General features: G+C 34.6%; 1 protein-coding gene and 1 pseudogene across 1 annotated transcript; both read left to right on the plus strand.

The window, feature by feature from the left end:
* The first annotated feature begins 2,956 nt into the window (after positions 1-2,956).
* Positions 2,957-3,888, plus strand: LOC145597034 (EID1-like F-box protein 3 pseudogene; annotated as a pseudogene).
* Positions 3,889-10,477: 6,589 nt separating this feature from the next.
* Positions 10,478-20,553, plus strand: LOC145598118 (uncharacterized). The gene is made up of 14 exons (XM_081654430.1): positions 10,478-10,553; positions 10,725-10,814; positions 10,910-10,976; positions 12,352-12,462; positions 12,632-12,827; positions 14,930-15,015; positions 15,300-15,495; positions 15,839-15,950; positions 17,846-17,973; positions 18,094-18,300; positions 18,447-18,556; positions 19,016-19,145; positions 19,441-19,590; positions 20,148-20,553. The coding sequence occupies exons 2-14, from the start codon at positions 10,727-10,729 to the stop codon at positions 20,355-20,357; spliced, it is 1,791 nt and encodes a 596-aa protein (XP_081510556.1). The 5' UTR covers positions 10,478-10,553; positions 10,725-10,726; the 3' UTR covers positions 20,358-20,553.
* The last annotated feature ends 1,091 nt before the right edge of the window (positions 20,554-21,644 follow it).

Below are 21,644 nucleotides of genomic sequence, written 5' to 3' on the forward strand. Positions count from 1 at the left end.
ATGGAGAACGTGAAGTGCAATGATGATGAGTGCGCTTCAATGGAGATGTTAAGCGCGCTTCATTGGGTTTTTTTCTCCTTATTTATTCACAGCAATTCAATGGGTTGAAGCCCCATTAATAAAAGCCCTAACTTGTCCATTCATAAATGGGTCAGATCCGTCCAATAAGTAAATGGCTCGGGTCTTGCAATTGATCTTAGGCGCCTAAGATGGGTGCAACAAGGGAAGGCCCAAAATGCGCGGCCCAAATTAATAATCCAGACAACATATCTGTGATCCACCAAAATCAACACTACGCTCTACAAAATGAATATTTATTAAAAAATATGAACATGAAAAAAATATGAACATTAAATAATAAAAAATGAACACGTAAAAAAATGAACATTTAATACTTATAATGCATATGTTTCATAATCATATTATTTTTTTTTCTTCAAGTTTTTATGTTCATAATTAAATGCATTATATTCATAATAATATTTTATATGTTCATATATAATTTCAAATATTCATAATGTAAATATGTGTTGTTCATGAAATATTAATTAAATCTGTTTATGCATATATTGTCTTTCTTAAATGTTTATGTTCATATTTTTTTACGCATATGTTCACATTTTAAATGCTTATATTCACTTTAAAAAAACCAATGCTTACGTTCATATTTTGAAATGTTATGTTCACTTTCTGAAATGCATAAGTTCATATTTTTTATACCTATGTTCACTTTCTGAAAAATTCCGTCGGAATGTATTAATTTACGACGGAGAATTTTCCGTCGCAAATACCAGAAATTCCGACGGAATTTCCTTCCGTCGCAAAATTGCGAGGGATTAACATGTAGTTCCGACGGAATTTGTTTCCGTCGCAAAGTACAATATCAGATTTGTTTTTTTTTTTAAATTTTTTATTTTTAGTAATTGATTAACTTGAACAACCTGCATTTATTTTCTGTTTAAATAAATTAATAAACCACCTGAAAAATTATATTTCTTTTACATTCATACACACACACACACACACACACACACACATATATATATATGCAAGAGTGAAGCTACGCTAAACAATCGCCGAGGTACCCTGGCCTGCTCCGCCACTACCTGGGTCGTGCCTAGGGTCTCGAGGCTGAGGACGAATGGTGGAACATGTGGCGTTGTTGGTTAAACGACTCATCATCTCATCCATACTCTCCTTGTATCTCCTCTCCATGTCAGCCATTTTGGCTTCAATTTGGCTTTGCATCTCGACTTCCATTTGAGTGTGGAGAGCTTGCACCCTATGCTGATATATGCTCCATCTGATCTTGCATCTGAGAAATGATGGATGGCATGTATTGCTATGAAGAACTTGAAACTCGACCCACCCGGTTGCCATAGTACAGCTCTGCACTTTGGCCAAGTCCATCCACATGACCCTTCTTATTGCGCCCCCCCACCACCGTCTCCCAATACAACTTATTCGGACCCTTCCTAAAAGAAATATGGTATAATTCCAAATAAATTAAAGGAAGTATAAATCGCAAAATACACTTACAATCCTCATGTTTCCTAAACTAATCTGATCAAAACTTATTTCCTCTTACATACTACTCTGTTTTTAAATTTTGTTCCATTTCTCCATGCGTAGAGTTTTAGGAGAAATTAGAGAAAATAATAAAATATAGAGATAATGGGGTTAGTGGAAGGTAAATTGAAAGAGAGAATCTGAAAAATAATAAAATTGGGTCCCACTAGCTGAGAGAAATGAACTAAGGGTCTGTTCTCATTTACTAATTAAACCGGGCTGAAATGAATTGTTTATCAGAGAAGGAAATTAGGAACTAAACTGAACTGAACTGAAATTAAGCTGAAGAGAACATGCCCTAAAAATTGTAATAATTTTTCAAATAAGAAAATGGAGCAAGTATTTAAAAACGGCCTCAAAAGGAAAATGAAGCAAGTATTTAAAAACAGAGGGAGAATGAAGTAGAGAGTGTGAGGGATAACACAAGTGGTTAGAGCTTCCCTCTCAATTTCATAAGATCCTGGTATCAATTTTTACCCCTATCTTTGTGGCTCTCTACATACCCCAAAAAAAAAAACAAAAAAAAAAAAAAAAAAAAAACTAACATAAAGTGACCTAAAAGTAATCATATTATTAAAATATAAAATGTTGGTTCTTTCTAAAATCGGTAAACTCGACTCAATTTGTTTATTAATCTACTAAATTGAGATCACATGGTAGCATGTGGTCTTACCCTTTGGGGGAAGTGACTATCCTCTCATGTTATTCAAAGGTTTCTTCCACTTTGGCTCCCTTCACTAATAAGGCAACTATTTTTCCTTAATTTAATAATCTCACCATTTTATAAATCCTCATCATTGGCTCCCTTTTCAGAAACTTTCCCATTTATTTATGTCATTACTATATTTTATCAAGTAGAACAACTTCTCCCTGTTTTTAGCAAACCCATATCTTATGCAATCTTTTTTTTATTCTCCCATTTTATTTTATCCATGTGACCAACTCAATTTCAAAAAATATAAAATTAGTTGCTAAATATCTTCATTAATCTTTATACGTGGTACGTTTTCATTTGTTGATATGGGGAGATTATTTCTTAATTGGGTAATTAGTACATTACCTAAGCATTAGGAAAGATATTTTGTAGTGTCTAATTAAGATATTTTTGGAAGATATCATCAAATTCTATGACCCAAATGGACACGTGTCCCATTTGACATTATATTGTACGAAAATATTTGGCTTCATATGTCACTTCTATTATCAAGTGATAAGGCATTTCATCTTCCTATGATAACACGTGGCCTTACGCCAAATGGTTGCTCAACACGTGTTGAGTTACATGCACCTTAAACACAAAGCACCATGTCTGCCAATGGGAGACATACACGTGGCATGTTTAAGCCATTAATCTTGATTTTGTGTATTTATAGTCTTAGCACAAAGGTCTTGTCCAACTTAAACCTAGCAACTATGCAACCCTTTTTCCCACCATCTCAAGATATGAATTTGTCCAATAAACGGGCCAACACCGGCCCGACGGGTCATGAATCGGATTCGGAACCGGTGGCGCCCGAGTCGAGGATCCTTAATGAAGAGATCTTGTTGCTCGTGTTCGGGTACATAAAATGGGATTTGAAGACAGTATGTGCCACGGCTCGGGTCAGCCGAAAGTTTCGGGCCGTGGCGAAGAGGATATTATGGCGGGCCATGTGTAGTTACCGGGCTCCACGTATGGTGGCGGGCCTAAGCCACGGGCTACCCGGGTCAAGGATCGGAGGTGGTTGGCACGCGCTAGCAAAGCTCATGTTCTTCTGTTGTGGGTGCCAACCCACCCCGACCCTCAAACTCAAAGTGTCTCTACCAGGGCATTTCGTCAAGGAGGCCCGATTTTCAAAAACATCGGGCCTCAGTTTCTTGACGAAGAGGTGCCGCGGGGATCTGCTATACGTTAGCGATCCCTGCGAGCACCCTATGGGGGAAGGGGAGGACGATTTGGGGATATATAGAGGTGTTTTTCGGGGGTTCATGAGGTCGAAAACTCGAGCTTGTTTAATAGGAAGACAAGTACAACTCGAGGAACAAGTTCGTTGCCCTTATTGTGGTGCACGAGTTTGGAGTATGACATCGGCTAAATTAGTCCCGAAAACGGCTGCTAAACGACTAGGTACGCACCAAGGTGGGTTAGAGTATTTTGTTTGTATAAATGGTCATATGTATGGAGCGTGCTGCCTAGTTCCCTTGACGACCGATGAGGATGGCCTCGACGACGATGACGACGACTACGACGATGCCGACGATCAAATTGACGACGGAGTTGATCATCATAATGGTTGCAATGGTGCGAGTAAACCCCAAAATGGGGATCTTTTTAGATAAAGAAAAAGTCAAGGTCAAACTTTTTTTGCCATTAGAAGATGATTTTGTGATAAGCCTGCAACTCTACATACATTCTTTAATTGACGGTCCATAATTATTGTTTCATTACTTTATCATAAGATATTGTATACAGTATACTTGGTAATTTTTTTAATTCATTAGTTGATCGAAATGGTATAGATTTAGGAGTAGACAATAATTAATTAGTGTTACTAATTTTTTTGATGTCAGGTTGAAAAACTCCAAGGTAGACAAAAGTTGACATACAATGTAATGAAAGAGGAAGAGATTTTTTTGAGTTTGAGGCTATTAATGAGCTGATTTTGAATGGCATGATTTTGGAACACGTACTCTTAGCTTGAATTACTCGTGCGCAATTATATGGAAGAAGAAACTAGAGAAGGATTGCGTAACCCATAAAAATAAGGGTTAGTTTTATCAGTTATTGTGGGGCTCCAACTTTTATGTTTCTGTTTTGATTTTTTATTTTATTTATTTTTTATTATTTTTTTTTTACTTTTATTCGTGTTACGGAGTACTCTCTCTGTTTTTTTTAAACAACACTAGTAAGTAGTTCAAATGTTGTCTCATATTACTACTTTCATAGTTGTACAACGGCTTTTTTTAAGAGCATCTTTTTTTTGATGAATAAGAGCATCTAATTGTTTGTATGGAGTACGTATGTGTCTTTAATACTTCGTAGTACTCCGTATATTACTACCTTCGTTCCAAAAATTCGACTCACTTACTATTCACGTGGTCAAAATAAAATAACTTTGACCATATTTTATATACAATCAAAATTAAATTAACAAGTTTTGTCTTATTAGATTTCTCCATAAAATTTTCAAATATCAACTTTTTAAAAAGTTTACATACACATTGCCGAAGTTATTGATAATCATAATTGTTAATGGTAGACCGTGCAAATGCAAAGTGAGTCGAGCTTTCAGGAATGGAGGGAGAATTATTTATTGTGCAAGGTTAAAGCATAATTGACAATTAACCTAGATGGTTAAACAATATCCTTTTTTTTTTAAGAGGTCAAGTGTTCAAACATTCTCATCCATATACGTTTTTAGGAGCCTTTTAATATTACTATAGATAGATTATATTAACTAAAGTATTTAACTTTGATCGTATCCTTATAATCAAATTAATGTATATATGCCTTTTTAATATCAAATTTATATGATTTGTATTTATTGACAATTACAAAGATATAATTGGTCTAATTTTGATTGACAATCATGTAAGGCCCCATTTACTTCAACTTATTTTTGCCGAACTGAAATTATTTTTACCTTACAGATTTTATTTTTGCTGGACTAAAATTATTTTTACTGAATTGAAATTAATTTTACTGAACAGAAATTATTTTTACTGATATTCTATTATATTTCTTCTTTACAATTACATATTTTTACTGAACTGAAATCATTTTTATTGAACTGAAATTAATTTTATCGAACTAAATGATAGGTTGTCGTACACCTATCAAAAATAAATTCCTAACAAAACCAACTAACAATGTAGTAGGGTAAGTAGGGTCGAATCCACAGGGAGATGGTATTAATCTAACCTCTAAGAAATTGGAGAAACTAAACTATATCACGAAATCAGGATAAAAAGATAGTCTAAATTAAGATGGGAAAAAAACAATTGATAAAAATACCTAGGGTCATGGTTCACCATGTTTATAGTTCTGAATCTATCAAATACCAATAATAATTCAGTCAATCAATTATCTAGAGCAATTGCTAAGCCTACGGTCGGGTCTTAACGCTCTCAATTCAACATATGTAGTTCGGTTGCTAACATAATCAGAATTGCTAATTGTAAGGAAGCCTCTAAAAGTAAGATCTTTCGATTCAAACTCTTATTAACATGAATTAATCATACAATTGATCAGGTTGCAAGATTAACAATAAAACACTATCAATTAGAGAAATCAATAATCAAAATATTAAAATAATCAATCAAGATTCATAATATAAACATGGATTCCCAAACCCTAGAAATAAACTACTCAAGCATAAAATAAATAATTAAAACTAGATCTAAGGAATAAAACATATTAAAAACAAGAAATAGAAATAAAATACCTCAATGAATTGAAATAATAAACCCAAGAATCATCCATGGAAGAATCCATGGAGATGCCATGAGAAACTAGGGTTCGAGAAAAAACTAAAACGAACGTAAAATAATAAAAGATGTAAAAGGCATAAGGGAAAATAATTATCCCTTGAGTATTTATATTATCCTAAAACTAATCTAAAAATAATTAAAGAAAAGAAATAAGAAAATACAAATTACACAAGTTGTATTACTATTGGGCGATAGATGATGACGTGGCACGAAGATGATCGGTGCAATCGAGGAACGAGTGAAGATATATATGCAGCGGCAAAGCCTCGTGGGATGCTGTGGCTGGTCGGCAGAACCTGCGGCCGCAGGGTGGTGGCCGCGCCCTGGCAGTAGCAGCAGGGAGGATCGAGTGGGCGCGGGACAGACCCGCAACAAAATCCCGCAGGTGGCTCTGCAACACCTGGTTTCAAATGCTCATAACTTCTGTTCTAGAAAGCTTCTTGGGGCGTGTGACCTATCATTGGAAAGCTTAAGTCTAGTTTCCAACGCAATTTGAATCGCATCAATCCGATTTGTAGAACTCAAGTTATGATCAAAAGAGTGGACAAAGGTCAATTTTGCCACTTTGTAAAACATCGTTTTTCTTCGTTTCTAACTCAAATTCATTTCCGTAAAGTGCATAACAACCCTTGTGGATGCTATATTCATTCTTCACGCATATTTATCTCATACTAAGCTTCCACAATCACATATACTTCATTGACTGACCTCGATTCATTGACGTTACATCCTTTTATTGTCTGATTCTTCCATAACTACTTCGAAAGCGTCCAAATAGTTATAGAAACTACTTGAAACATTAAGAAAACACAAATGAAGCGTAATAGAGCACAAAATGAACAACTTATGCATTTGCAACCTAAAAAGAAACAAAAGACTCAAAAAGCAACTAAAAAACTAGCATAAACGTGCCTATAAACTCTATATAAATATGACTCATCACTAAACTTATTTTTACTTAATTGAAATTAATTTCACTAAATGTTATTTTTATAAGGTGAAATAAACGGGAACTAAATGAATTACTTGATATATATATGTATATATATACTCAGCATATACGTTATTTTTTTTTGACAAAACGCATATACTTTGTTTACTTCCTCCGTATTTTTAGTTGACACCGTTTGACTTTTACACTATTCACACAACACACTTTGACTCGCTTTTGTGGGTTATAAATACGATAAAACACATTCATGTGGGATCTTGTTTGAATCGTTTTAATGTACTACATCTGTTTAATTTCATGTTTTTTGCAACTTTGGGCATTATTTGTGAGATACTACCTCCGTTTCTTTTTAGTTGACACGTTTTGACTTTAGCACTATTCATCAACCTCCCTTTGACCGTATTTTGTGTTTTATACGTAATGAAAAATATAGTCATGTGCGATCTTCTTAGATTCGTCACGTTATATACTTTCAAAATATCAACTTTTCATAATTTTTGCTTATCAATAATTAAAGATATTGATGATTGAATAAATGCATTGGCAAACTTGACTAAAGAAACGTGTCAACTAAAAAGAAACAGAGGAAGTATAAAATATTCCAAAGTTGCAAAAAACATGAAATGAAGGTAGTATATTTTATTAATATCCACTTTTTATAATTTTACAATGTTGATAATTAGAGATATTAATCGTTAAAACATGCGTTGGCAAGCGTGATAAAAGAAAGATGTCAACTAAATAAACAGAGGAAGTATTAGGCCCTGTTCTTTCACCTTAAAAAAATAATATTAAGTAAAATAATTTCAGTTCAGTAAAAATAAGTTCAGTTCAGTAAAAATAATTTCAGTTCAGTAAAAATAAGTCCAGTTCAGTAAAATTCAGTTTTCTTAAAGAAGAATTACAATAGAAAATCAGTAAAAATAATTTGAGTTCAGTAAAAATAATTTAATTTCAGTAAAAATAACTTAAGTTCAGTAAAATTAAGTTCATTTCAGTAAAATTAAGTTCAGTTCAGCAAAATTAAGGTGAATCAAACAGGGCCTTACTCATGTTAACATCTACAAAGTATATGACTACTAATATGAGTGTGATATTGCAGAAGTAGGGCTTCTAGATGTAGATGTTGCTCATTTTAATGAGTTGGCAACTACTTTAGAATTTAACCAAAAAAAAAATGACTAGTTGACTACAAATAATATGAGTTTGATGTAAAAGATTGGAAAATGACATTTATATGATTTTATTTTTATTTTTATATCCTTTGTCAAAAAAAAAAAAAAAAAAAAAAAATATTTTTATTTATTTATTTATTTTTTTATACGGTAAGGTTAATTGAGCCCCAGTTGAATACTCGTATCACTAGAGATACTCTTGTTGGCAATGCCTAGGGGTAAGGGAGGGGATTTGTTCATGGCCAGTCGGCGAGGCTCGAACCTTGCGTAGTTGCATACGGGCCACTACACCAAGAGGTCTAGCTTTTTCATGACAACGTATATATGAATGGGAAACTTTATTCGAAGACTATTTCACATACATATATGTATGGTGTGTCAACCATGCTTGAGATCAGAGTTGAGTAGTGGTGAGAAATTCAATTTTGTGACTTAGAATTCATCATTAGCTTAACTCCTACTTTAGCTTTTACATATGCTTGAGAACGATTATAGAGATTCACTTACTCAACCCTCTCATCTTTACTCTCAAAAGTTAATTTGTGTAATTGGACTAGCTAATTGGTTATGTTTACGGCTTGGATCAACTGGAAGACTGGAAGTTTAATTAGTAACAAAGTAGAATTTAGTGAGACTTAGGCCTGTTTCATAACATTATTTTTATTAAACTGAAATTATTGTTGTAAAGCTTAAATTATTTTTACTAAACTGAAATAATTTTTACTGAACAAATATTATATTTGTTGAACTTAAATAATTTCTACTTATTTTCTATTATATTTCTTCTTTAAGTTTATCGAATTTTATTGACGTGAAATTATTTTTATTGAATTGAACTTATTTTTGCCGAATTGAGTTGAACCGACATGCATGTTCCCATTCTCCTTGGTGACTTGGCATCTTTTTGATGGAATAGAGGGTTGCCACGTGGCGTATATCCTTGATTAGAAACACCTTTTAATATATAGTATAGATAGATATGTAAAGATACATCTAAATTTCTCAATATAATTACATGTCTTGGGCTAAATTTGTAAGTTTTACATTACATTTGTTTTCATTCAAAACTTAGGTAAATTACAATGCAAGAAAAATGACCTTTAGGCGACAAAATTTGCTTTCATAATAAATTTAGCTTTAATGGTAAAGCTAGTAGTTAGTTAGTTAGTTAGTTCCCCTTCAAAAAAAAAAAGTAGTTAGTTAGTTTATTTTGAAAATTGCAAAATAGTCCCTAGATATAACCATGGAAGATTTTTTAAGATAATATTTATGGAACAAACCTATGTGGAAGGATAGTATTATGATTCAGGGAGTATAATCATAATACAAAAATCTACTCCGATGCTCGCTCCTCCATCTTTCAATACAATCACTACTTCTCAATTTTCACAAGAAAATAATACTTTCTCCGTTTCTTTTTACTTGTAACAATTTGACTTTTACACTATTCACATATCTTACTTTGACTAACTTTGGTGATATATTGGTTAGAAAAATTATAGTCATGTGGGATCCTGTTAGGCCTGTTCACTTCACCTTAAAAAACATTCAGTTACAATAATTTCAGTTCAGGAAAAATAAGTTCAGTTTAACAAAATTAATTTCAGTTCAGGAAAAATAAGTTCAGCTCTGTATTAGTAAACTTAAAGAAGAAATATAATAGAAAATAAGTAAAGATAATTTTAGTTCAGCAAAAATAATTATAGTTTAGTAAAATTAATTTCAGTTCAATAAAAATAATTTAAGTTTAGCAAAAATGATCGGTAAAAATAATTTCAGTTCTGCAAAAATAAGGTTAAGTGAACGGGGCCTTAGACTTGTCTTGATTTATACTTTTATAATATCTAATTTTTATAATTTTTACCATTGTTAATTAAAGATATTAACGCTGAAATAATGCATTGACAATCGTGAAAAGAGAAGTGTTGCAAGTATTAAAAAAACAGGGGAAGTAATAGTAAGAAATAAAAATTTCAGATCTGTAAAAATAATTCCAGTTCAGTAAAAATTTGTAACTTCAAAGAAGAAATATAACATAAAATTAATAAATTTAATTTCAGTTTAACAAATATTTTAGTCCAATAAAATTAATTTCAAATAAGGTGGAGTGAACAACCCTTAAACAAAATTTGTATCCGGTTATTTTAATGTTGGATTTGATTCTGATTCTGATTCTGGTTCTAATTGAGCTGAACCCGTATATAGCCGGGTAAAAAAAAAACACCTGCAATCATATACGGAGCAAGTTTTTATTTTACGGGTTAAAAAAAACACTTGTAATCCTAAGTATTCATATTTCATAGACTCATAGTGTATCGTCAAAGAATTCTTTCTAACACACAAGCATTGCAGACGTTGCAGTTGCTCCCAGAATCCGTACAATCAAGGTAAATTTCACACTCTATTTTCCGATTACATTGTATCGACAATTACTTCTTTCAAATTCGCAGCAAATTAGGGTTTATCGAATCCCTAATTGCAGATTTTATTCATATTGGTTGCCAATTGCATCAAATTTCACCTATTATCGATCTGATTCCTTGATAATTTGATTGAAGGAATGGCGAAAGTAAACGATTCAGCTTCTTCGATGGATATCGATATCCAAAAATCGACTGGTTCCGATCAACCTAAATTCTCCATCAATGGTGTGCTTGTATTAATTTTCTTTTCGTTTGTTGGATTATGATTGTTGAAACGCATGTAATTCTAATTTTTGGGTTGATTTTCGTGATGATGTTAGTTTTGCAGCTGTTGAAGTCTGCCCAAATGCAGCATGGATTGCGCCATGGCGATTACACTCGCTATAGGTACTTGCACTTGTCGAAATTCTTTGTTCTATAAAACAATTGAGGTTGATATTGCTTGATTTTCTGAATGTTGCACGAATTCGTTGTAATTGTTGAATGTTAATTATCCAGTGAGTGATAATGCGTGGCAATATATAGGTGGTTTTCTTGTTGTTAAACTTGGGTATGCTTTGCAATTAATGGTAGATTAAGGTTTGTTCGGCATTGTAGATTTTGTGTTTTCCGTTTCTTATGTTTTGGAGTAGGGGAACAAATCCTTTTCAGTTTGATTGCTGGAGAAACAACTGTTGATTTATGAATATTGCTGCAGAAAAAGGAAAATCACTTATAGTGGTTTTATGAATTATTTTTTTTTTTGATTTGACGGGAGGTTTTATGAATTATGATTTGGAAAAAAGACATTGCTTTCAACTCTGCCTTATGCCTCACGCCCTCACCCCCTTGTAATGCCCCGCCCACTCCTTCCATATACTTAGCACCCATGTCTACCTCCACCACTACTGCACAGCAGGTCACAACCAGTGTAGTAGGTGCATTACATTTGGCAGGTAGTAGAGGATGCCAGATAGGGTGGAGTGGTTAACGGTGATGGGTATCGGCTGCTAGAAAACACTAGGCATTCAAGGAATATGAAATAGATAAAACAAGAGGCAACACGAAGCAGGGCAACAGGTGAAGGTGGTGTTGCATCTTTAAAGGGCTTTATGGTGACACAATAGTGTCAATATTAGGGGCTGTGGACCTGTGGTGGCTGCCAATGGTTCAGGATCTTTAGGCCTTTAGGGGTGTCAACTATGGTTGTGAAGGAAGATTATGTGGGTCGAGTCAATTTCTTTTCTCTTTTTCTCTTTTTGATTTAAAAATAGGTATTCAAAAATTAATGTTAGCAACAACAAAAGTAGCTTCGTACTGGTTTGTAAAAATTGAAAAATAACACTACAATCTTTGTAATAAACAGCTAAAAAAAGTTACTTATAGTGGACGAGCTCTAAGTTAATAATAATAAGAAATATGGGGGTAAAAATGTGGAATAAGTGATACTCCGTATTAAGTTTGTATGCAGCATATTTTTTAGATAGTTGTAAACTTGCATTTCGTAAAGCATGTGATGCGAAGATCATTAATGTGTTGGGTTAACATAAGTTATCTTTATCAGAAGTCCTCTAGCTTCATGTCTAGACCTGTATATCTGTCTTAATCTTTTAAATAAATTAGAATGAAGAATGGATTGTTGTTAGCTTGCTTTCTGTGACATTTTGATACCTAATTTTCTCTTGAACATAGGGTATAGGCTTTCTTGTGTTGAGTTGAATGCTGTTTATGTTTAATATGCTTGAGGTACTTTTATTGATTGATTGGAATGTTTGAATGGTAGGCGGTATTGTACAGCTCGCCTGAGAAGGCTGTATAAATCCCTCAAGTTTACACATGGCCGTAATAAATACAGCCGGAAAGTTATTACTGAGAGCACTGTTACTGATGTAAGGTAATTTTCATTTTTTAAACTAATTGTTCAATCACTCCCCTTAAGTTTGGAATGTATGTGGCTTACATTACGTTGCTCTCTGTCCTCTGCGGCTCTGCCAAATGTTTCCATGGCTGTGCTGTGCAATTCTAAGCAAGTTTCTTTTACTTGGAATTTATTTTGTCTGTAGGTTTCTCCATATTCTACTCTATACAACTGAAAGGGCATGGAGCCATGCCATGGAGAAAAGACAACTACCGGATGGTCCAAATGGGCGCCAACGCATCTATCTGATTGGCAGATTGAGGAAGGCTGTAAAATGGGCTACTCTTTTTGCGCAACTCTGTGCACTCAAAGGAGATTCCAGAACCTCTTTGGAAGCTGAGGTTTGATCTCATATAAATTACTTTTAAATTGTACTTCCTCCGTTTTCTTTAAGATGCAACACACCCTTTAGCGCGGTAATTAAGAAAGGTGGGGTTTACATGAAATAATAAACTTTAAAATAGGATGAGTGGTTGTTAGGAGTGTAATTTAGTGGGCCATGTGCTTTAATAAGGGATATAGTATAGTTTTTCCCTAAAGTAACTTTCCTTTTATAGTGTGTTGCAAGTATTGTGACATTTCCTTTTTAGGGAAGTGTTGCAAGTAAAAGAAAACGGAGGAAGTATTGTTTTTGGGTTGCAGTGGGTTCCTTTCCTTTCCTTTGAATGTATTAAAGTTTATTATGGTGTTAGTGAATGACATGTGAACTTTTGTCAAGCTGGTAAGATGACTGAAAATCAAGTCTTGATACTCTAGCACCCATGGTTATGTAGAGCAGTAGAACTTTTATTATATTTTTATTGAGTAGCAGAAAGGAATGAGCCTGTGGACATAGTTTTATGTCAGCTCATCATGTATCTCATGAATTTTCTTCGAGGCCCAAGGGTTATTGAGCCATTATCTTCATCTCCTAAAATTGTTCTTCTGAACCTCTATTGAAACTTGCTAGTCAACATTTTTGTTTCTGTGCTCTTGAATGGAACTTCTTTATAGCTCCGGAAGTTCCTTGATATGCTTCTCGATTATACTTAGGAAACTTTTGTGTTGCGATCCCCTAATTCTTTCTTGGGTGTATAAAGAATGGCTTAGCTGATGAAGTAGTATTGTGATTTGTGAACCCATCTGTTTGCTACCAACTCCAATGATCTTTTGGATGCGCCAATTGCATCTACTGTCTCCATTCTCCCATTATGCCACTCACTGTAGTCATTTTGCTTGAAAAGCATCTTGAAATATACAAGTCCCTTTTAGAGTTGCATCTAATGTCTCCTTCCTCTCATTGTGCCTCTCTATAGCCATTTCACTTGTTGAACTATCCATGACATTTTGAAGAGATATGAGGCCCTTTTGTGAGTTTTTGTGAAGGTGAGGATTATTATAGCTGTGGCTGATAAGCTCCAAGCAAGCCCGTGCTATCCGATACAATTTTTTTAATTGTTTTTTTACTGCTGGATAAAGCTTCATTTACCTTTTTAACTGTGTTTTGTTATTCTTCGTTTGACATCCATGTCGTGTGAACCTTGGACATCTCTTAGTTTAAAATGTATTTCTAGGACTTTTATTACATCATTGTTGTGTAGGTACTGGATTTGTAGAAAATTCAAAGTAGACAATTGCATAAAGGACTACATGTAGTGGATTTTGTGTAATGCTAGTACAGAAGTATGCATTGATGACTTTTCTATAACTCTTATCCTCCCTCCTCCCCATTTGCAACTTCCTACAGAAATGTTTCGTAGCAAAAACTTAAGCCATTGATATTCACCAATACATAATATTTATCATGTAAGATCTTGGTTGCAAGAAATCATTTTTGATGATCCTATTGTCTCCAATTTGTTGCCTAATTTTTTCTCAAAATCCCCAAGACACATTTGACCAATAATTTCTTTAATTGCATTTTATAGAATTTATTATAAGAATTTGGTTTTTTGAAAGTATACATTATAATGAATCTAACAAGATACCCTATGGTATAATTTTCCTCATATGATATTAGAAATAATTGAGCAAAGTTGATGAAATTTGACCTTCAAAAGGCAAATAGAGCAACTAATTTAAGATGGAGTGAGTGATGCATAATTAATGGTCAAAAAAGGTATGCATTGGAGACTGTGGAGAAGCAACCATTTTTCTTAAACATAGGATGAACAGAGTGAGAAATAGTCTTGAGCGATATGCTCTTGATTGTGATGTTTGCCAAGTTAAGGATTGTTTAATTCCCTTGAATACTTTAATCACTTTTGGAGCTATTCATATATAGTTGCCAAAGCTACAGTTAGGTACTATTTTCTGTTTTCCTACGTTATTTGTCAAGCAGCATTGAGACTTAAACTTATAGTGTTTTAGTATGTTTTTCAAGAAAATTAGGTTGCGTGACCAACATCGCATTTGAAGTTTTTATTACTTTATTGGAACTGAACATGTGTTTCACTGTGACCAGGCTTATGCATCATATATGAAAGGCAACTTGTTGTTCGAGCAAGATCAGAATTGGGACATGGCATTACGGAATTTCAAGAGTGCCAGGTGCATTATACTGTTTTAGCTTGTAGATGACTAGCAGTGTCATTGTTAAAAAAAATCTTATTTTGTTATCAATCATATCCTTCTGCATGATTCTTATTGCATCAATGATTCAAGAACATCTGAAGATGCTAGAATACTTGTCTTAGTGTCATTTGTTGGTTTTAATTGGAAGCTAAATGCCTCTAGGCTGCATGCTGCAGGAATGTTATGTATGATGGGGGCACATATTCGTTGTCACTTTATTCAAACAGAGCATAACTCTTATGGTAATGTAAACATTGTAGGGCTGTCTATGAAGAGCTTGGGAAGTATGGAGACCTTGAAAATCAACTTCTGTGTCGTGAACGTGTGGAAGAGCTAGAGCCTAGTATTAGGTACTGCTTACACAAAATAGGCCAGTCCAATCTGCAAGCTTCAGAACTTAAGCAGATTGGTGAAATGGAGGGGCCAGCATTGGACCTTTTCAAATCCAAGTTGGAAGTAAGTTTGCTTTTCTGTAATTTGAACCTTTTCTGCCAGTTTATGCTCCTGTGAAGGTCCTTGAACTTTTAGCTTGAAAAACTACCTTAAATTTTTGAAAAACATGTATCAGACTCGTTTGCAGCTTGGATTTATGCTTAATTTTTATTAAGTAAGAGTTGTCAGCCTAGATCTTTAAATGTCATGATTAGTTTAATCCCTAAAGATATGCAGCTGTTGAGGGTGCTTTGCTACTTTCCCAATCATTCTAAACATACAATTTATCCTGTTGAATTGGGCTTAAACCTATTTGCAGACTACAGTCAGGTCTTTCAAGGAGCTATAACTGTATTTGTATATGCAGGCTGTCATGGCTGAGGCAAGGTCTCAACAAGCTGCTTCAATGACAGAGTTCAATTGGCTGGGACACCGATTTCCAATTTCCAATCCTAAGACTAGGGTTTCCATTCTAAAAGGTTAGTAGTCATTATCTTTTGTTTATAGGACATAGTTCAACTAATATACTTTTCTAGCATTTGCGAGCTTTATCCCGGAAGTTTTTTTTTGAACCATATCTAGACTCATGATTTCCCTGATCTCTGCCTGATCACCATGGATCATGTGTTCAAAATACTACATGCCTGCTAGCACTCTCAAGCTATTTGCTAGCTGTTGTCTGATGACCTTTCATGGCACACAAGATACACTGATATTCTGGTTCTTTGAGAATATTTGGTAAAGATCACTTGAAGTGGGTCAGGAGAGCATTGTTTAAGCTTTGAAGTAGCACTATTTTGGAGCTTTCTTACTAGTTGTTCCAATGGTGCATACCCTTGTTAAAAGCTTCATTTTTCTTGTTTTAATGTTGTTGTTTGATAGCAATTAAAGACAAGCTATAAATCGTATTCATACAAGTGTAGAAGTTCAAAAGGATAGTAACAAATACTTGGATATCTTATAGATAGTGAGTTAGTGACGAAAACCAGGTAAATAAGTTGTTTCTGACTCTAATTAAAATAAAACAAATAACAAAATAGAAACTATATTATCTAAATGATCAAGATAAGGGTAACCTGGGGAATCGATCAGTAATTGAAAAGGACATTTGATACACCATTAATTATATAGCTAATTTTCTAGTTTGATTTGCAATTTAACGGATATAGGTGCCTTAGGCTATGAGCTTTGGGTCACAATTGAGACTGACTTTGTGACATGGCCTATATAAACAAAGCTGAGACAATACATTCATTGGTTTGATCACAATGCATTATTATCTTTGCATAATTTTATAACCTGAATTTCTTAGGAATAATTATCAATTTTATAGATGAATAATTCAATCGTAACACCAAAGATAATTCCAAAACAAAGTTAATTATCAAATTACATAGCTAAAGTTTGATAATAAATCCTGGAAAACACTTAGTTGCTCATTGCTAGAGAAACACAACCGAAATTCACGACGACTTGATCAAATCAGCTTTGCGCTTTTGGCTTCTGCTTCCTGCTGTTTATTGAAAATGCACTGTTAATATAATGGAACTTCCAAACCATAAAAATACAAGGATGAGAAGGATTCACTAATAATTTTCTGTTTTGGCTCTCATCTAGTCTTCTGTTCTCCTTTGGATAGGGCATTGTCTCCCTGTTGATACGTTTCCTTTGGTTTGTTTTCTTCGAGGGTATCAGATCCCGATCTGTTTTTCCACCTACTTGTGTGGCTGTGTGTATTAATCTTGTGGCTAGGCTGCTTCCCTTTTGAAGTACATGGTAGATTAATTTCACTAGGAATTTGCTGAGCATAAAATCAAAAGGCATAAGCTTATTCTTCTATAATAAATAGTAGTGATGGGTTCATCTGCTTTAACAAGCTGAGAGTATATTTGATTATATATAGCCTTCTCTTTGCTAGTAGTATTATTTCAACTCAATAAAAACTCATCATTTACTACCAATCAATATTTTATTCGCCGAAGGAGTCGATAATTATATATAGCCGACCCCACTTATGGGATTAAGGCTTTGATTGATTGATTGAAAGGAGTCGATAAATGGTTATATTTTATTTGCTTTGCAGTAACTCTTGTATCTGCTTCATTATGTTATAAAATAAACCAAATCAACTTGCTACCCTGTCACTTCATAGTTGAGGTTTATCTACGATGTTTCTCCCCAAAGTTTATCTTGAGGGTATGTGTAAGTAATGGGCATAAGAACGGAAGCAAGGGGTTGGCTCTTCCAGAGCTTGCTTCTGCAGATGGAGTATCTTGTCTGTCTTCAACTGCTAGTTGTTGCTATATTCTGAACCTACACTGTATATATCTGAACCTATATAATTTATAGTATTTTTATATCTACATGTGAGTAGCTCAGGAATTGGAGAAGGATATTCAGGGTCCAACTGCAGACTCGCTGTCAGCTGAGAAAAAACTTGCTGTCTTTGACAAAATTTTTTCTGCCTATCATGATGCAAGGAGTTGCATCCGCAATGATTTGGTATGCATTGCTTCTGGTAGTTTGGTACCATGTTGATTACTTTTATATCCTCTTGTGGCTTGATTTCAAGGGTGGCTTTTAGTGTCCAATATAATGATTGGTTAAAACTTTGTCAAATAGGTTACTGCAGGGAGTGCTGAAAATGTGAAAGATGAATTGAATGGACTTGACAAAGCTGTAAGTGCCGTTCTTGGACAACGTACCATTGAGCGGAACCAACTTTTAGTTAGTATTGCCAAGAGCAAACTCAGCAGAAACCGTGATGACAAAAATGAAAAAGTTACCAAACCCGAGGAACTTGTTCGCTTGTACGATCTTCTATTACAAGTAAGCATTCAGAATGATACTTGTTTTGGATTTTTAAACCGGTTTCTTTGATTGGATGACGCCATGATGGTGGTTGGTATTCCACATGTTCAAGTATGTAAAATGTTAAGGAAAAAAAAATCATGTTCAGCTGTCATCATTTGCAGAATGTAGCTGATTTGTCTGACTTAGTCACTTCTGGGAGGGATAGTAAAGGTGAAGAAGTGGCATTTGCTGAGGAATGCACTCTCAAAAGTTTAGCTTTCCGTGCAGAAAGGTATATTTATATCTTCTTTCATATCTGATGCTTGAATGCTTGGTATGAGCCATACCCTCCTCTCCCCTTGGGTTTCTAATCCCATACCTTGTGTGTTTGAGGACTTGAGGTATGTGTATAGAATATCTTTTCAAACAAACGCTTGGAATGTGCTTTAGTCATTTCAAACTCATACATTAGATTAGACCTTATTTGTGTGAAGTCCTTATTCTTTTCACTTGTGAAGTTCTTACCTAAACAGAAATTGCAATAAGTGCATGGTTATTTTTTTAGTTTTCGCTATATGCATGCAAGGGGTGAAGTACCACACATTGTGAATTCTGCTTCCCAGCGAGTGTTGTGAGCATTCCTTGATTATTGCTGCCGATGCTGTCATGATAGTTTACCTGATTTGTATTTGGATTTCTCAGATTATGTTAAGGATTAATAATATCTAACATGGCACTGCAATTTTTGAAGGTGCTTTTACCTGGCGAAATCCTACAGTTTGGCGGGAAAGAGAGCTGAAGCTTATGCATTATATTCTCGTGCTCTTTCTGTGACGGAGAACGCGCTGCAAAAATTGCAGAGCGTGGAAAACAGTGAACAGGTCAGTTTACCATCATGTGAATCGCAGCATGTTTGCATATGCTTTGTGCTGTATATGTCTCGCTTGAGGCTAGAGGAAGAGAATGTTGGGGGTATTACTTTACAGAATTCCCTGGAAGAGAATTAAATATCTGATGGAAGGATTTTGTGTGTAACATTAAAGTTGATGCCTAGGAAATTTTGTTGTACTTGCTGACTGCTTATCTTGTATCCTTTGTTTGAACTGTAAATTGTAGCTTTATTGATTAGTGAGTATAACTGCCAGAAGGTTGATTGGTACACTTTCTTCATGACAGGGAATGATGGCAGAGTTGAAGGCATTACGTCAACAGTGCAGATCAAACATCTGTATAGAGCATGCTACCGGAATCTTGGAAGAGCAGAAGATTCCTGAAAAGCTTTCTAAAAAGATATCAAATATGTCTCTGACTGGGGCTGATAAGAAGGTTTGTTTACCAAAATTGTGGTTTACTCTTCTTTGACTTGTTTTCTTTGAAAGCATTTCCCTGCACTAGTGTATAATATAAATAAAAGGTACCCAGGTGCTGAATTCCAAGGCCAAAGGGGTTATGTGCTTGCAGTAAAAAATTATATTCGACCTAAAAAAAAGGTGGGGTGGGTGGGGGGAATTTATATCGTACTTCTCCCTGATCGTAAATAGTTGCCCAGCTTGTGTGCTACAAGCTGTCTCACTATTGCTTGGGGGAATACGTAGTCAGGTTAAGCCACATTGAAGCTTTATGTTACTAACTCTGATCATTATCTGGCGACTTAAAACGAGTTGACTATGTTGGATTGTGTGATGATGTAGCACCAACCACTCAAATCAATTTTATTGTTTGGGGTTCGTTAAGCTTTGCATAAAGATCATGGTTATTTGTGTGCTCACTACTTTGTTTTTGGAGGGAAAGATAAGGGTATTGGCATCGTCCATTGGTCTACGTATTCTGTATGCTTCTGTATTTTATATAATCTTATAGTTCACTCGACTTCATTCTAACAGGATAAACTCCTTGCTGAGAAACTTGATGTGTATGAGCCTGCTGTCAGTGATTCCAACACAAAAGTACCTCCCCGGATTGAAGCTTTCCCTCCAGCTTTCCTAGCAGTCCCAAGGAATCCAATAGTTCTCGATCTTGCCTACAACATGATTGAGTTCCCCACTCTTGACAACAGGATGAAGAAGACAAGAGGCTTCTGGCCTTGGAGATAAGTACCATTTTCTTTTCTTCTAAAGGGAGCTTTTCTGGAATATTGCTGAGAAATGATAAACTGCTACTGGAAAATTGTTTAGGACCTGTCTTTTTTTCTTCTTTTTTTTTTTTTAATTATTTTTTTCCCCCCTTTGATTCTGATTTTGGTTCATTTTCATTGTATTATCATGTTTCTGATAAATGAACAATTTTGTATTTCACGGTTTTGTATTGCTTAGGTTTTGTAATCTTAGCATGGTGTTTTTGGATGTCGACAAAGTGAAACTTAGGGCGTCAGTTCTTCCCGGATGTTTGATCTTCTATGCAAGTGTAAAAAAAGCTTGAACTCAATCAATTGTGCCTGCTTCTTGCGTTAGCTTTACAAGTCCGCGTGAACAGTTGTCGATTGAAAACAAATGCGACGGCATTGTTTAGAAATATAGTAGCAAGGATTCAACCAATTGATTTAATGCATACTTGCAGTATGTGATTTGCCGGCCATTCACCTTACGTGAAATCCTTCCTTGGAATTAGTATCTGCTGGTGCTTTGCTGCCTGTTTTAGTATTTGCATGTCTCATGCCTAACGAATTCATACACGGTCTTACCTATTCTACTCGTTCTATTAACAAAATATACTGTCAAATATCAATTGTCATGCCATATTAATCCCACCATTACCTGTTTTTTGGTTTTCTTTTCTTGTTTCCTGAGATTTACAAATAAAGAAATAATTAAAACATGCCTATTTTTGGATCTTAATCATGGTAAATCTATGAATGTATTGCTGCCTTTGGATTGCAGCATTGTGTCAAATTGAATGGATTAAATGCCAATTTGGGGTGGATCTTCTCCTTTGGCCTTTTATTTACTCTCATCCTCGGATCCACTTTGACCCGTGAACCTAATTGCATTTGTATCTCATGGAAATATGACGTGAAACTTATGCATGAATTATGTCCTTTTGAAATGTTCTCTTTTTTTATTGTCCCTGTCATGAAATCCATGCTAGGTTTATGAAATTTTCTTTGAAGATTCATTAGAAACTCCTACATTGACCCTTTCAATGTCATTTTTCACAATTCAACTGAAACACCGCGACACATCACTAATTCCCTACGCAACCCAAATTGCCAAAATACGTTCACCGCAAAATTGATGGGCACTTGAAACAAAATAAGCTTGATACAAATGGACGCAAAATAACAACATAAACCCATCTTAGTAATTTTGAGTAATTTTCATAAATCTATTGCAAGTGTCATTGTGGCGTGATAGTTGCTTCAAATGTGTGGGCTAAATAATCTA

This window comes from Chenopodium album, chromosome 20 (assembly GCF_948465745.1).
Source record: "Chenopodium album chromosome 20, dcCheAlbu1.1, whole genome shotgun sequence".
Classification (NCBI taxonomy): domain Eukaryota; kingdom Viridiplantae; phylum Streptophyta; class Magnoliopsida; order Caryophyllales; family Amaranthaceae; genus Chenopodium; species Chenopodium album.